This window comes from Mirounga angustirostris, unplaced genomic scaffold, assembly GCF_029215605.1.
Source record: "Mirounga angustirostris isolate CCGP_5_RB_7025 unplaced genomic scaffold, mMirAng1.0.hap1 SCAF_1, whole genome shotgun sequence".
Taxonomy (NCBI): Eukaryota; Metazoa; Chordata; class Mammalia; order Carnivora; family Phocidae; genus Mirounga; species Mirounga angustirostris.
In genome coordinates, this window is record NW_026991709.1 from 64,592,172 (window position 1) to 64,605,689 (window position 13,518).

The following is a 13,518-nucleotide window of genomic DNA, read 5'->3' on the forward strand; positions in this document are numbered from 1 at the left end:
AACAATCTGTGGAAGCTCGGGCTGGTTTAATTTCTTCAGAATGGAAGTGAATACAGAACATTCACAAACAGGGGCATGTTCCTGGGCCTTTGGGATATTGTCTCCATGCGGTGAATACCAGTAATGCGAAGGCTAGGGGTGGCGGGAGGGGGGAGAAGCAGCAGTTCTGGATGCTTCTCTTTCTCCCTTAAGGAATTCTCATCATTAAGGGTCCTAGTGATGTACACTGGCTCTAGATAGGATGCTGAGTGGTCTGTGGGGAGCCTCACAGGGATCCTGGAATTTATTTGCTTACTCATCAAATATTTATTAAGCTCTGACTATGGAGTGTAACCCAAATTTGGTAAAGCAGATAGGATTCTAAATTCCCACCATCAACCGCAAAAAAATTCTCACCCAAGTCCTCCTGGGTCCTCTGTTGACTCAGAATGAGTCCTTTATGGTATCAGGAGTCTGGGTGATCTGTGCTGGGTCAGGCTAGGACCCTCCCCTCCTGGAGGCCTTTCTCGAAGTCCCCCTCCCCAGGGGCCATCAGCTCAGCTGGGGACTCAGGAGTTAGGAGCCTGGCACCTTGGGGTCACTCTGTGGTCTTCAGTGGGTGGAGCAGACCTCCAGGGTTCTCCTAGCACTCACCCTAGCAGTGTTGTAGTATCTCTGTTCCCTCCCAGGGCCCCCTCGTTTCCTTAGCAGCATAGCTTTACCTTTCTCTCCCCCAGCACCCCCAGTCTGAGCCCTCTCTGCAGGGCTGCTGGAAGAACTACTCAAAATTGGTGTAAGGGCACCGCTGGGGCTTCTGGGCTGTCTCACCCCAAGCTGGAGGGCACAGCCAGGGTGCCCCTTGACTAAATCCTCCTCCTCCCCTTTGTGGGGATACTGGTCCCTAAGACTTGACCCTTCTGGCTTTCTGAACCATGGCTATAAATGACCCCCAGGTCACAATTTCAGGACCTCTCCATGGCACTTCCTCCAGAAGGCAAGCATTTTCTTGTTTTCTCAGCCTCTGGGCCATATGGGTGTGGTGGGATGAATAATGTTTCCCCAAAGATGTTCTTCCCCTCCTAATCTCAGGAACTTGTGAATCTGTTACCGCACACAGTGAAAGGGAGTTTGTAAATGTGACTGAGTTAAGGATTTTGAGAAGGGGAGATGGTTCTCGATTATCTGGGCAAGGCCAATGTCATCGCAAGAATCCTTATAAGAGGAAGGCAGGAGAGTCAGAAGAAGAGATGTTGACAGTGGAAGCAGAGGTCAGAAAGAGAGAGAGAGATGAAGATACCACACTGCTGGCTCTGAAGATGGAGGAAGAAGCCATGAGTCAAGTAATGAAAGCAGCCTCTCGAAGCTGGAAAGGGCCTGGAAACACATTCTCCCCTACACCTTCCAGAAGGAACACACACCTACTGACATCTTGATTTTAGTCAAATAAGGCCCATTTTGGAAGTCTGAGCTCCAGGGCTATAAAATAATAAATGTGTATTGTTTTAAGCTACTCGATTTTTGGTAATTTGTTACAGCAGCAATAGGACACTAACACAGTGGGATTGACTCTCCATCTCTACCAGGTAAACCAGGGCCTTCGGAAGCTCAGCCCATGTGCCTCTCTCACCTCCTGCCACTCTCCCCTTGATTCAGTTTGTACTTCAAAAAGTGCAAAGTGCACAAGCATACCCTGTTCTGTGTCCTATATATCTGCCTCTGGTCATGGTGTTCCCCCATCAAAAATGCCACCCACTGTCCTTCCCCAATCTGCTCAGTGAACTGTTATTCCTCCCTCAAGACTGGGCCCAAACACCCCTTTTCTGAGAAGGTGTCACGGAGTTCCCAGACAGCCTGAGGCACACCTTCCTCAGCATTGGTAACATGCCTTCCTCAGACACTTAACGCATGTATTATAATTCCTTTCACATCTGCTCCCTACTAGACTTGGAGGTGGGGCCATGTGTTGAACTACATGTTTCCTGCAGTTAGTAAGTGATGGGCAGATACGTGAACAAATGAAGGAAGCTTTCCTCTAGAAAGCTAGGGGGCACTGGGATGTATACAGAGGACTATAAGACAGAGTAGAAATTCCTAAACACCTTCATGGAGGAGCAGATGAAACATTTGGGGGATGAAGAGGAAAAAAAAAACCACATCCTATCTCAGAACCCACCTGCCTCTCAGAGTGAGAGGGATGGAGGGGGGATGTATATAGGGTTGGGTCACGTTCAGGTCACAGGCGAGGCTGGCTCATTGCTGGGGATGATCTCAGTGTTTGGCATAAACACTTAGGCATTTCCTGAGGGCCTGTGTAGAGTGCTACTTGGCCCACTTGCCTCTTCAGCAATGTCATCCATTTCACTCAGCTTTCTAGCGCCACCTGGCTGCCCTGGACGTATCAGTGCCTCGGCTTTCATAAGCCCCTCCCATCAGTCCAGTCTGAAGGCTTAGCCACAAGAAGGCAGTCCACCTCCTGCTGCCTCCCCTCCCCATATAGCTCTCCTCACACACCTTTCCAAATTTGTTCAGCTGTCCTATTTTCCTGGAAGACACAGTGCAGGTATCACAAGGAGAATCTTTCTTCTACCAAAGGCCACCGAGCCAGAGAAGAAAATCAATTCAGAGGCATACAAAAAACTGACAAGCCTCAGTTACTTTTATATTTTGAAATAGCATTTACCCCCCTAAACCTTAAACTACAATAAACTATAACATATCTTTTTTGGTTTTAGATCATGGTCAGTTCAAGAGGAGAAAAAGCATGAGACAGAAAATAGAAGAGGAAAGACTGTAAGAGAATGAAAGCTCAAGACAGCTAGGAGGGAAAAGGAGGGGGGGGTGAGTCAGAGAGAAGGAAAGAGAAAGACCCACACTGTCTGTCCACCCAGTTCCTAGTTCCTATACCCCCTAATACTTCCATTTTCACTCCCACTTCAACAAACCAAGTGCTTGTTGCTTAGGTCAAAGCTAGAAGTGAGATTCCAAGCTGAACTTTGTCCTGCATGTTTATGTCTGTGTGTAGATGGGAGTGGACCTAAATATTACCACTGAGGATTCAAACACCAGGGACAGTGGAAGTCTTGTGTCTGAGGCTCAGGATGAGAAAGGGACAGAGGTGGGTGTGAAGAGGAAGTTACAAGTACGGCCACACCACGGAGGTTGCAGATTCACTCCATTTTTAGATAGAGGTCTTGTTTAGGTCAGGAAGGCTTTCCTCTAATAATAGTTCCTACGTGATTATTTCTGCCCCAAATTATCTTGTTGTCTTTCAGAGATTCTTACTAGTTCGAAGTTGTATCCTAGATCTGTTCTCCATATTTTCTTAACTAGTCTCTCATTTTTTATCTGTCTCCTTGTTTTCTGTTTCCTTAAATTAATTCACTAATTCAGTATTTTGCCATGTCCAATTGTCTATTCAATGCCTTTATTGGAATTTTAAGTTTAACACAATATTTTTCATCCTTATTCAGTATTTCATGATCTAAGATTATGTCCTTTTCACGATGGTTCACTTGAGTTGAAGAGAGGCAATGTCCTTTGAATCCCATTGACAAGACAAATCAAATCTCTTCTAAAAACTATTTTACTTCAGGGGAAGGCAGCTTCTCCAAATCTTCAGAAGTTTGTGGTCCTGTTCTTGTGAACGGCAGAATCTCTTCATAGGTCCTTTCCTCCTGAATTTATAGTCTTACATGAGAAGAGCTATAGTTTCCTAGTACAGTAAACATATTTGCTTTGCTTTTCACTCGTGGTCACAAGATGGCTGCCATAGCTCCAGGCATCACAAACATTCAAGGTAGGAAGAAGGTAGAATAGGTGATGCCAGCCATGCCTCTAGATGTTTTGTTTTGTTTTGTTTTTTAGGAAAGCAAAAGTTTTCTCATAAGTCTTCCAGGAACCCTTTAGTATTCAAAACGGTATCACATGGGCACCACTAGCTATAATGGAGGTTGGTGAAGCAAGTGTTGAGCTCTTTCAGCCTATGTAGTGGAGATGAGCAAGGAAGAAAGGGGTTAGCAATGGATGGATGGGTTACCAATCAACAACATTGGCCACAGAGCCTAAGGGGTGGGCCACGCAAAAGACCGCTGCCTACTCCCCTTTTCCCATCTCTCAGAGAGGAACAGCCCTTTTTGCTACACCCCGGACAAATAAGTCTCAGCTCTCATGGCTTCCTTCCATCTAGTTCTTATAACATAGAGATTTCAGCAAAAATTCCTCTAGTTTCTATCAGAGATGCAATACCCGTCCTTGGTTTTTAGTGCTGTTGCTACAGGTTTTTCCATATTTGTTTATTCTGTAGACTATTCTAATGAGAATTTATGAAATGGAAGACGAGTAAAGGCCTTTGCCTGTGTCACACCATCATGCCCCAAAGGGCAGTTGTAACCCTCCCCTGCCAACACTTTATCAGTTAGCTTCCTCATGAAGTCATTCATAGTCAACTTCAAGCAGCAAAGGGAATCAAGATGGAGTCTAGAGGGAGTAGTGGGATGGGGGGGCTCAGGGGAAGAGAAAGAGATCTAGAGGGGAAATAGGACAGGTGCCTAATGCCAAGTTCATTAACTCAGATATATGTGGCTCAGTGGTACCCTAGGGCATAACATGAATAATTTAGCATCACTTTCAGAGCCCATGTATTCCTTCTCCTTTCCCTCTGACTCCCTTTCTTTCTCTTCACTGTCTGGATATTTCTGTTTCTATCTTTCTCCCTCGTTTGATTTTTTTTTTTCTTAATCCCCATAGTGTGAAACACATTTTTATTCAGTTTTTATTTCTCTTTATTGTAAAAAGAAATGTTCTATATTTTCTTCTAATAAAAAGAAAGAAAAAAAAAGCATTTTAAATTGCATAAATTTCCAAATGAGTTTTTCTCTGTGAATCTGCAATCTCCAATAGGAAAGAAAGAAAAAGCTCCTCATTCCCAGGCTAGTGAAAGAATTGACATTATCAAGAAGGGGGTACTGGGGATGAGTGAAATCGACGGGAGGGCAGGTGGACAAGCTGGTCTGTGAGGCAGCCTGCCAGGGCTGAAAACATGCTGTCGTGCCCACTCAGCCACTCTGGTCTGCCCTCCTTGCTGACGGGGAACAGAGTTGTCCTCTTCAGGAGAAGCGAGGAGGGAAGAACAGAGAGAGCCTGCTCGCGAGGAACTTGCCTTCCTTCTGACTCTCCAATAAATGGTATCTAAAAGTCTTAGTAGAAAACAAAGCGAGCAGTTTATCACACCCAGGGAAGCCTCTGGAATGACCAAGAGGACTAGCCTGCGAAATTCTCCCTAGAGCATACCTGCGGAACGAAGATGAAGCAGTTGATCGTGGTTGTGCAAACAAAGATACCTCCAGATGTGAGTCCAAAGACCAGGTTGGGCCAGGAGTGCAAGTATCTGGTGACCACGAAGAGAAGCCCAGCAGCCACTACTACGAGGTTGACCCCAACCATGATGGTTAAAGACTGATTCACGGGAGGAGAGCTGACGTGGTCAGTCAGGCCAGCCAGGTAGGCACCGTAGAGCAGGAGCAGGCCCTGGAGATGGAGAAGAGAACCGGGCGCTGAGAGGAGTGTAACTACGGGCTCAGTGTCAAAGAGCAGGACGGTTGGGACCAATTTCCTCACCTTTAAAATAGGGATAATCGGACCTACCTTAAAGGGTTGTTATGAAGATGTACTAAGATAGCACATGGGAAGACCCTAAGGGCAGCCCCTTACACCTAATACGTGCTAAAGAAATGTGATTTTCCTCTCCTTCCCTGGGAATTCGTTTATTGGAGGTCAACAAGTCAGCCATCAGACAGGGCTGTGCTGGGACAGGGCACAGGACAGGATGGTCTAGGTGGGTAGGAGCTCTACAGGACGGGCTGCTGGGCACTCGGAGGGCAGTGGGCACACCGTGCTGTCGGTGGTAAGGACTACCATACCTGCTGTGTTGTTTTGCACTACGTGGAGCTGAGGGGCACGTATAAGCGGAAACAGCCCTGTGGTCTGCTTGTCAAGCCGTGTGCCTCGGCAGGGGCAGCGCCCTGAGGAATGGGCTCCCCCCCCCCTAATTTTCCCAAAGGCACCATCTGCTTGCCAAGCTCTGCACCTGCAAGACTGCATCTGTCTAGAAGGGATGCCTTTTTCTAATTCACACAAAGGATCTCTATAGGCTAGCAGCGGCTCTGTGCCAGTGGGTGTTTATGGGAGATGGAAAAAGAGAACAAAGGCAGGCTGGGACCTAAGCGAGGCTGTGGAGCAGGCACATGCAAAAAAGACTTCATCTATACCCTTCATCCTCTGTGTGATGTTCCCTGCCCCCACCACCAGGAAGCCAGTGCCCTATTCTTTCCTCTTTCCCATGAAAATAAAACTGCTCTCAGATTTCTCACTTGTACTACAGAGAAAATTACTCACGGCACTTTAAAGTGCTGCCTCTCCTAGAGGGAGCTGCATTGAAACAGAAATCAAAGCTGTAATCAATAATACATAATATATAGATTCAACATACGTTCATCTGACTATGTACAAAGTATGATGTTAAGTGCAGGGTAGGCAAAGGTGTTACAAAGAAGAATAAGTCGTGGTCCTAGCTTTTGAGAAGCTCAGTCTGGTAGGGAGATTTAAGGGAAGCACACAGATGTCCATGTTTTGTCACACAGAATGTGAAGATGCCATGAGGATTGAGGTGGGGGTGGGAAGTATAGATATTCAGAGGGAGAACTAATAATGAAAGCAAGGCCAGGCATCAGCAGGGTATCTGCCAGTGACCCTGAAATCATATGATCTGACCAACTCCATCTGCAAGGACAGCTCTAAAGATAATTTTTTGGAGGCCTGGCTGTGCTGACAGTGAAGGAGTCAGCATGGCAGGAATGTCTTCTGGTCGCCCCTAATGCCCAGTGTCCCAGGAGGGGCTTGAGGGCCAAAGGTGGCCACCCTGAGATCTGCAATGACTAGAAGACACAAAGTCAGGCCAATGGAGCTTGAGTTTTGGGTAACTGACACCATCAGGTGGCATCTGGCAAACTGGATCCTTAGTGATTTAATCAAGAGTAAATGAAATTAATTCTATGATTTTGAGATGTTCATATCTCATTCTTTTAAAATGTCTTAACTCCATCAAAACTCTTGCCAAAAGGGAACTAGGTATGAATAAAGTCTGTCCACATCCATGACTTGTGTTTGAGAAAATCATATCTAATACTTGTATGTCATAGGCATTCACTGCTGAGAAGTGTGGGGTGAGGGCAGTTGCCAGGCTCGGGTGGGGGTCCTGGAACTTAATGTGAAGATTTAAGTCATCCTCAGGAACTGCTCATTGACCAGGGAGCCCATAAGGGGCTGGCTCAGTCAGTTTTCTGATGCTTAGCACTCTTTTCCCGTTTTCTTCCTTTGTCCTTCAGAAAGATTTTACAGTGAAATAAAATAGAAATGGGATTATATAAAAGGCAATGGAGAAAATAAATCAACTTGAGGCACAAAGTGAGCTGCTATGGGGAAAGTGCCAAGTTTCTGTCCTAGGGAGGATGTGTTTTTCTATAGGGCTCAAGAAATCGAACTGTCCAGGGGGCAGTGGAAGATTAATAATAATAATAACATCTAACATTTATTGAGCTCTTCCTATGGACCAGGAGCGGTTGAGAAAACTCTGATCATGCACTAACTCTTTTGAAATTCAGAACAGTTCTTAGAGGATGTGGTCATCACCCCCATTTTACGTATGAGGGAACCCAGGCTCAGAGAGGTTAAATGAGGTTCAGGGTCAGCTACGAAGGCAGAATCAGAACTCAAACCCTGTTCTGTCATATTCTGAAGTTCATTTTCTTAACTGTTAGCAAGAAGCTAGAGATCAAGAGCTGTTTACTGCCCAGTGTTCTCTCTTAAAAACATTTCTATCAAAGTAATATATGCACATAGTAAAAAAGCAGTATTTCCCTATCCCAGCCCTACTTCTCAGAAGCATCCCCTTGAACAATTTCCTGGTGGTGAAGTGAGTAAAATTTACCTTTAAAGACCACATATTTCTACAAAAATTCCTTCTCTTCTGCCAGCTATCAGTCAACCAGGCCTCCCTGTCCTGAGGATCAACAGGTAGTCTCTTACCACCCAGGGCTTGCCTGAGTGAAATAAGTCTGCCCTATACCCCTTACAGCCAGATTTTCTGTTTTTCCATGCTGAAAACCAGCTAATAGGATAGTTGGTTCTAAGAACCTCCTTTAGTGCCCTGTATAGGTATCCTGTACTTGCTGGAAATAATATCCCACTTTTGCCATCTAACAGAGACAAATGAGGCTAATTGTGGGAGATCCAGGGCAGTATGGGGACCCTTTGAGGCAGCTGGAACCACTCAAAAGACACCATGGATGTTGCCATCTGTCTGAGGGCCAGCCCTACTTCTGATCAGAATAAGAAAGGTTGATGGAAGGCAGCAGGATACCTTGACCCAAATCTTGAAGAAAAACACAAGGAGGTTAATCAGGGCACTCAAGAGAACAAATAAAGCTGGATAAAATGTCTCCGCATAATCTCCCTTGCAGGGATTTGGGGAGAAAACTGGTATTGCCAAATCAATTTAAAAAATTAAGAAATGGGAGAAACAGTGGGTAAATTTCACATGATTTAGGGGAAAATTGAATGAGGGGGTCCAAAGAGTTGGAAAAGTGACCCCCAAGACAAATAAAGAGTAGAGAAATAATAAGGGTCGTAACTTTGAGATTTATGCATCAACAGAGGTTTCCTCTGATTTCAAGATTCTTTGCAGAAATCACCTCATTAATTCCTCTAATTCCCTTTTCATGGTTATTTCATTGGTGACAGATAGATTATATCCCAAGGATATGTGGTTACCAACCTTGCATACCAAAACAAGAGCAATCCAGACATCAGAGTACCGGGAAGCACAGAAGTGTGAGCTGGTCAGAGAGCAGGACACGTCTCTCCCTGTCACCTAGGAGGGACAAAGAGGATGGAAGGAACCCACAATTACCAGGAACGCCCAGGAGATCTTTGGGCACATCTGGAGCATGAACTCTTCTACAGCATGTAATTTTCTCCTTAATATGTAAAAACTATAACATTTAGATGACTCCATTATAATCTAAATGAAAGTGACTATGAGTTAAAGGAAAAGATGATAAAGTCCGGCTGACATGTGGGTGCTTGGTGGTGGCGGGGCTTACTCCTCAGTTATGTGCTTTGCTACCACAGTGACTCAAATTAGTGTATCAGCAAAATTATGAATTATTTCACATCTTATTCCTGCTTTTTGTTAACAGTTGAAATTGTAAATACTAAATCTGCAAAGTCAAGATTCCACTGTATTCTTCAGCCCCTTGCGAGGCTGGAGACTTAATAATACTTCCTGTTAATCGAACTCTATGTAGTAGGCACAGTTGAGCCCTTTCCCTGCATTTCCCTTCATCTTCGCCACAGCCCTAGGAAATAGGAAACACTGTCATCGCCACTTTACCTATGAGGAAATAGAGACTGCGAGAGGTTTAAATGACTCTCCCAAGGTCACATGGCTGGTAAGTGGGATTTGAAGGAGGCTGACTGCCTCCCAAGACCACCTCAAAATACCCTTTTTACTTCTCAGTAACTAGGGGAAGTCAACTTCCTGTGGCTGAAAGTTCTCATTACTGATCATGAAATAATCATGAAAGCAGAGATAACCGCCGGGCAGTTCTCATGTGCTGATATCTCAGTGGATGCTGCTGGAAGACACGTGGAGCAGGAGCAGGGGCAGTGGCCATGGTAGCACCCCCTGCAGACAAGGGGCAAGGCATTCACTGCAGCCACAGCTCCCAACTCTCCCTCCTTTTTGGGTCATTTATCTTCTTGTTGGGAGGATGACTGCAGAGTGAGTACTGCTCGGAGAATGACCCTAGTGTACCCAGGGTCAGTCAGAAGCCAGTCCTCCCAGTTCGGGAAATAGGTTGTCCAGGGATTGGGCCCCTCACCGTCATACTGACACCGAGAATCTGGAGGCACTGGATGGGATCAGTCAGCACCCACGTCACAAGCAGGATCACATCAGCTATCACCAGGGCTGCCACCAACCCCAGTAGCTGCAGGTCTTTGATTATCTGCAAAAGAGTCAAGGTCATAACATTCCTTGGCTTGCTGGCTAAATGACACAGGGGCTGGAGTACATTGTGTGCTCTGAGCTAAATGTTCCAGGGTCAGCCCTCCCAGGGGGCTTCACATCCAGCCATCAAAGATGAGACACACACTATAGATGTACAATGGTGTCTATGTCCATGTCATCACCATCACCATTAAATGTTTTCATTTGTTTATCTGCTCCATATCCTGCCTTTTCTCACAAAGGATTAAGGAATTTTATAAAATGAATACACTAATATTTCTAGATGTGTGCATATGAGCATATAGAGAGATATGAAAGTTTTCACATAAAATGGTTAACAACCATTAACTTGGAGGGTGGGATTGAAAGATGAGGGTGGTGGGAGAGAGATTACTGGCATTTTCTTTATACATATATGAATAGTTCGACTTAATACAAAGAGGATGTATTACTTTTGTAACCACAGAAAGGATCAAAAATGGAAAAATATCAAGGAAAAGAGAAAAGCAGGAGAATTAGGATGAATGGTCAGATGAGGAGAGTACATAGCCCTCATGAATTGGGGGAGAAATGTGCATCTGAGTTTTTGACAACCAATGAAAAGAAGAGAGCACAACTAGTTACATGATTCATGGTGTCTGTAACATAAAAACACATCAGTCATCAGTTGCTTCATCAAACTGCTTACAGTCAGTGATAATAAGAAAATCTTCAAATCAACCAGCAAAAAAGCACACTATGTGTAGAGGAACAAAGACAAGGATGACATCAGATTTCTTATCAGATAAGGCCAAGAGAGAAGACAGTAGAGTGAAAACTTCAAGGTACTGAAAGAATAAAAGAAAGCCTCAACGTGTAATTCTATATCCAGCAAAAGTAGCTTTCAGAAACAAAGGGGAAATAAAGACTTTTTCAGGTAAACAAAAGCTGAAAGAATTCAGCCCTAGCACACCTGCATGAGAATAATATCCTCAAAACAAAAGGAAAATGATATCAGATGAAAATATGGACCTATACAAGGAAATATTAACTTCATTGAAAAATATACATTGATTTTAATTATTTAAATATCTTTAAAAGATAACCATTCAAACAGAAATGAGTAACAATTGTGTGGGGCTTATAACATATGTAGAAGTGAAAACAACACAAAGATCGGGAGGGGGGAAATGGAAGCACACTGTTGTGAGATATTTATATGTATGTGAATGCCAACTGTAGCATTGTACACAAACACTTCCAGAAACTGAAGAGGAGGGAGTGCTTCCTAATTCATTCTATAAGGCTGGTATTATGCTATACCAAAACCAGGAAAAGATTTTATAAGGAAAGAAAGCTAAAGAACAACATCCCTTAAGAACATGAATACACACATTATAAGCAAAATCTTATGAAAAGGAGTTCAACAATAAAAGAAGAGGTTAATACATCATGACCAAGTGGAGTTTGGAAAATAGGATTGGTTTGAGATCCTAAAATCATTTAATGTAATATGAACAAACGAAAAAAAGAAAAAAAACCCATATGATCAATAGACACAGAAAAAGCATTTGACAGAACCCAACATCAATTCTTTAATAAAACCCTCAGCAAAATGTGAATAAAAGGGAACTTCCCCAACTAGCTAAAGGATATCTATAATACAACTATAGCTAACATACTTAGTTTTGAAATACTGAATGCTCTCCCCATAAAGTCAAGAAAAATTCAAGGATATCTGTGCTTGGCATTTGTATTGAACATTGTACTAGTGTTTCTAGACAGTGCCATCATAAAGAAAATTGGAAAGAAGCTCTTTATTCACAGATAATATGATCATCTATGTGGAAAATCTGATGGATCTACAAAACGATCTGATGGATCTACAAAAAATATGATGGATCTACAATAAGTAGTTCAGCAAGTAGTTTAGCAAAGTTACAACATACAAGATCAGCATATGAAAATCAATTGTATTTCTACATATTAGCAACAAAAAAATCAGAAAGTGAAATAAAAAACAATAACATATAATAGCATAAAAATTTAATATTTAGGAAATGAATCTGATAGAAGATGTGAAAGCCCTCCACTGAAAACTATAAAAAATTGCTGATAAATATTAGAAAAGACCTAAGTAAATGAAGAAATATATTGTATTCATGGGTTAAAAGACACAACGTTGTTAAGAAGTCCACAATTTGATCTACAGAGTCAACACATTCTCATCAAAATCCCAGAAGAAATTTGCAGAAATTGGCAAACTGACTCAAAAATTCATATGGAAATTCAAAGGACTTAGATTAGCCAAAACAATATTGAAAGAGGACAAAGTTGGAGAACTAATACTCCCTGACTCAAGGTTTTATATAAAGCAACAATAATCAAGATAATATGGTAATCAAGATAAACAAATACATCAATGAGACAGAATTGGGTCCAAAAATAGATCCACATATGTATGGACAACTGATTTTCAACAAAGGTGAAAGTAATTCAGTGAAGAGGACAGACTTTTCAATAAATGGAGCTGAAGCAATTTCATATCAGTATGTAAAAAAATTAACTTTGATCCATACATCACATTATATTCTAAAATTAACTCAAAATGGATCATAGGCCTAAATGTAAAAAACTAAAACTCTAAAACTCCTGGAAGTAAGCACAGGAGAAAACTTTTGAGGCCTTGGATTAGGTGAAAGTTTCTTAGATCTGACACCAAACATGATCCATAAAAGAACAAATTGGTAAGCTGGACATCATCAAGATTAAAAATGTCTTCTCTTTGAAAGATACACTTAAGTGAATGAAAAGAAAGGTCAAAAATTGGAAGAAAATCTTAAAAAATCATTTATATCTGCTGATGGGCTTGTATCCAGAATATAAAAAGAACTCTCAAACTCAATAGTAAGAAAACAAACAAATAAATTTTTAAAAATGGGTAAAAGATTTGAGTAGATACATCATCAAAGAAGATATATGGTTAGCAAATAAGCATGTGAAAAGATGCTCAACATTGCATTAAGGAAATGCAAATTAAAACACAATGAGATACTACTATACACAACTATTAGAATGACTACAAAGAGCAACCAAATCAAATGTTGGCAAGGATGTAGAAGAGAGGGCCTCTCATACACTGCTGGTGGAATGTAATAAGGTACAACCATTTTGGGAAAAAGTCAATTTCTTAAAAAGTTAAACAGACACTTACCATATGATCTACCCATTCTACTCTTAGGTTTTTATCCAAGAGAAATGAAAGCATATGTCTACACAAACACTTATACATCAATGTTCACAGCACTTTTACTTTTAATAGCCCTAAACTGGAAAGAAACCTAAACATCCATCAACAGATGAATGGATAAACAAACTGTATGTCTACACATTGGAATATTACTCACCAATAACAAAAAAAGAACCACTGATGCATGCAACAACACATATGAATCTTAAAATAATTATGCCAAGTAAAAGAAGACAGGTTAAAA

At 42.3% G+C, this 13,518-nt stretch overlaps 1 protein-coding gene across 2 annotated transcripts in view; it reads right to left on the reverse strand.

The window, feature by feature from the left end:
* The window catches only part of GPR156 (G protein-coupled receptor 156), an 86,200-nt gene that overhangs the window by 9,149 nt on the left and 63,533 nt on the right, over positions 1–13,518 (reverse strand). For both annotated transcript variants that reach the window (XM_064595592.1, XM_045902950.3), the window contains 3 exons: positions 9,918–10,043; positions 8,810–8,905; positions 5,269–5,505 (listed from right to left, as the gene is read on the reverse strand). In XM_064595592.1, the coding sequence (XP_064451662.1) occupies positions 5,269–5,505; positions 8,810–8,905; positions 9,918–10,043 (459 nt within the window). The remainder of the gene's footprint in view (positions 1–5,268; positions 5,506–8,809; positions 8,906–9,917; positions 10,044–13,518) is intronic.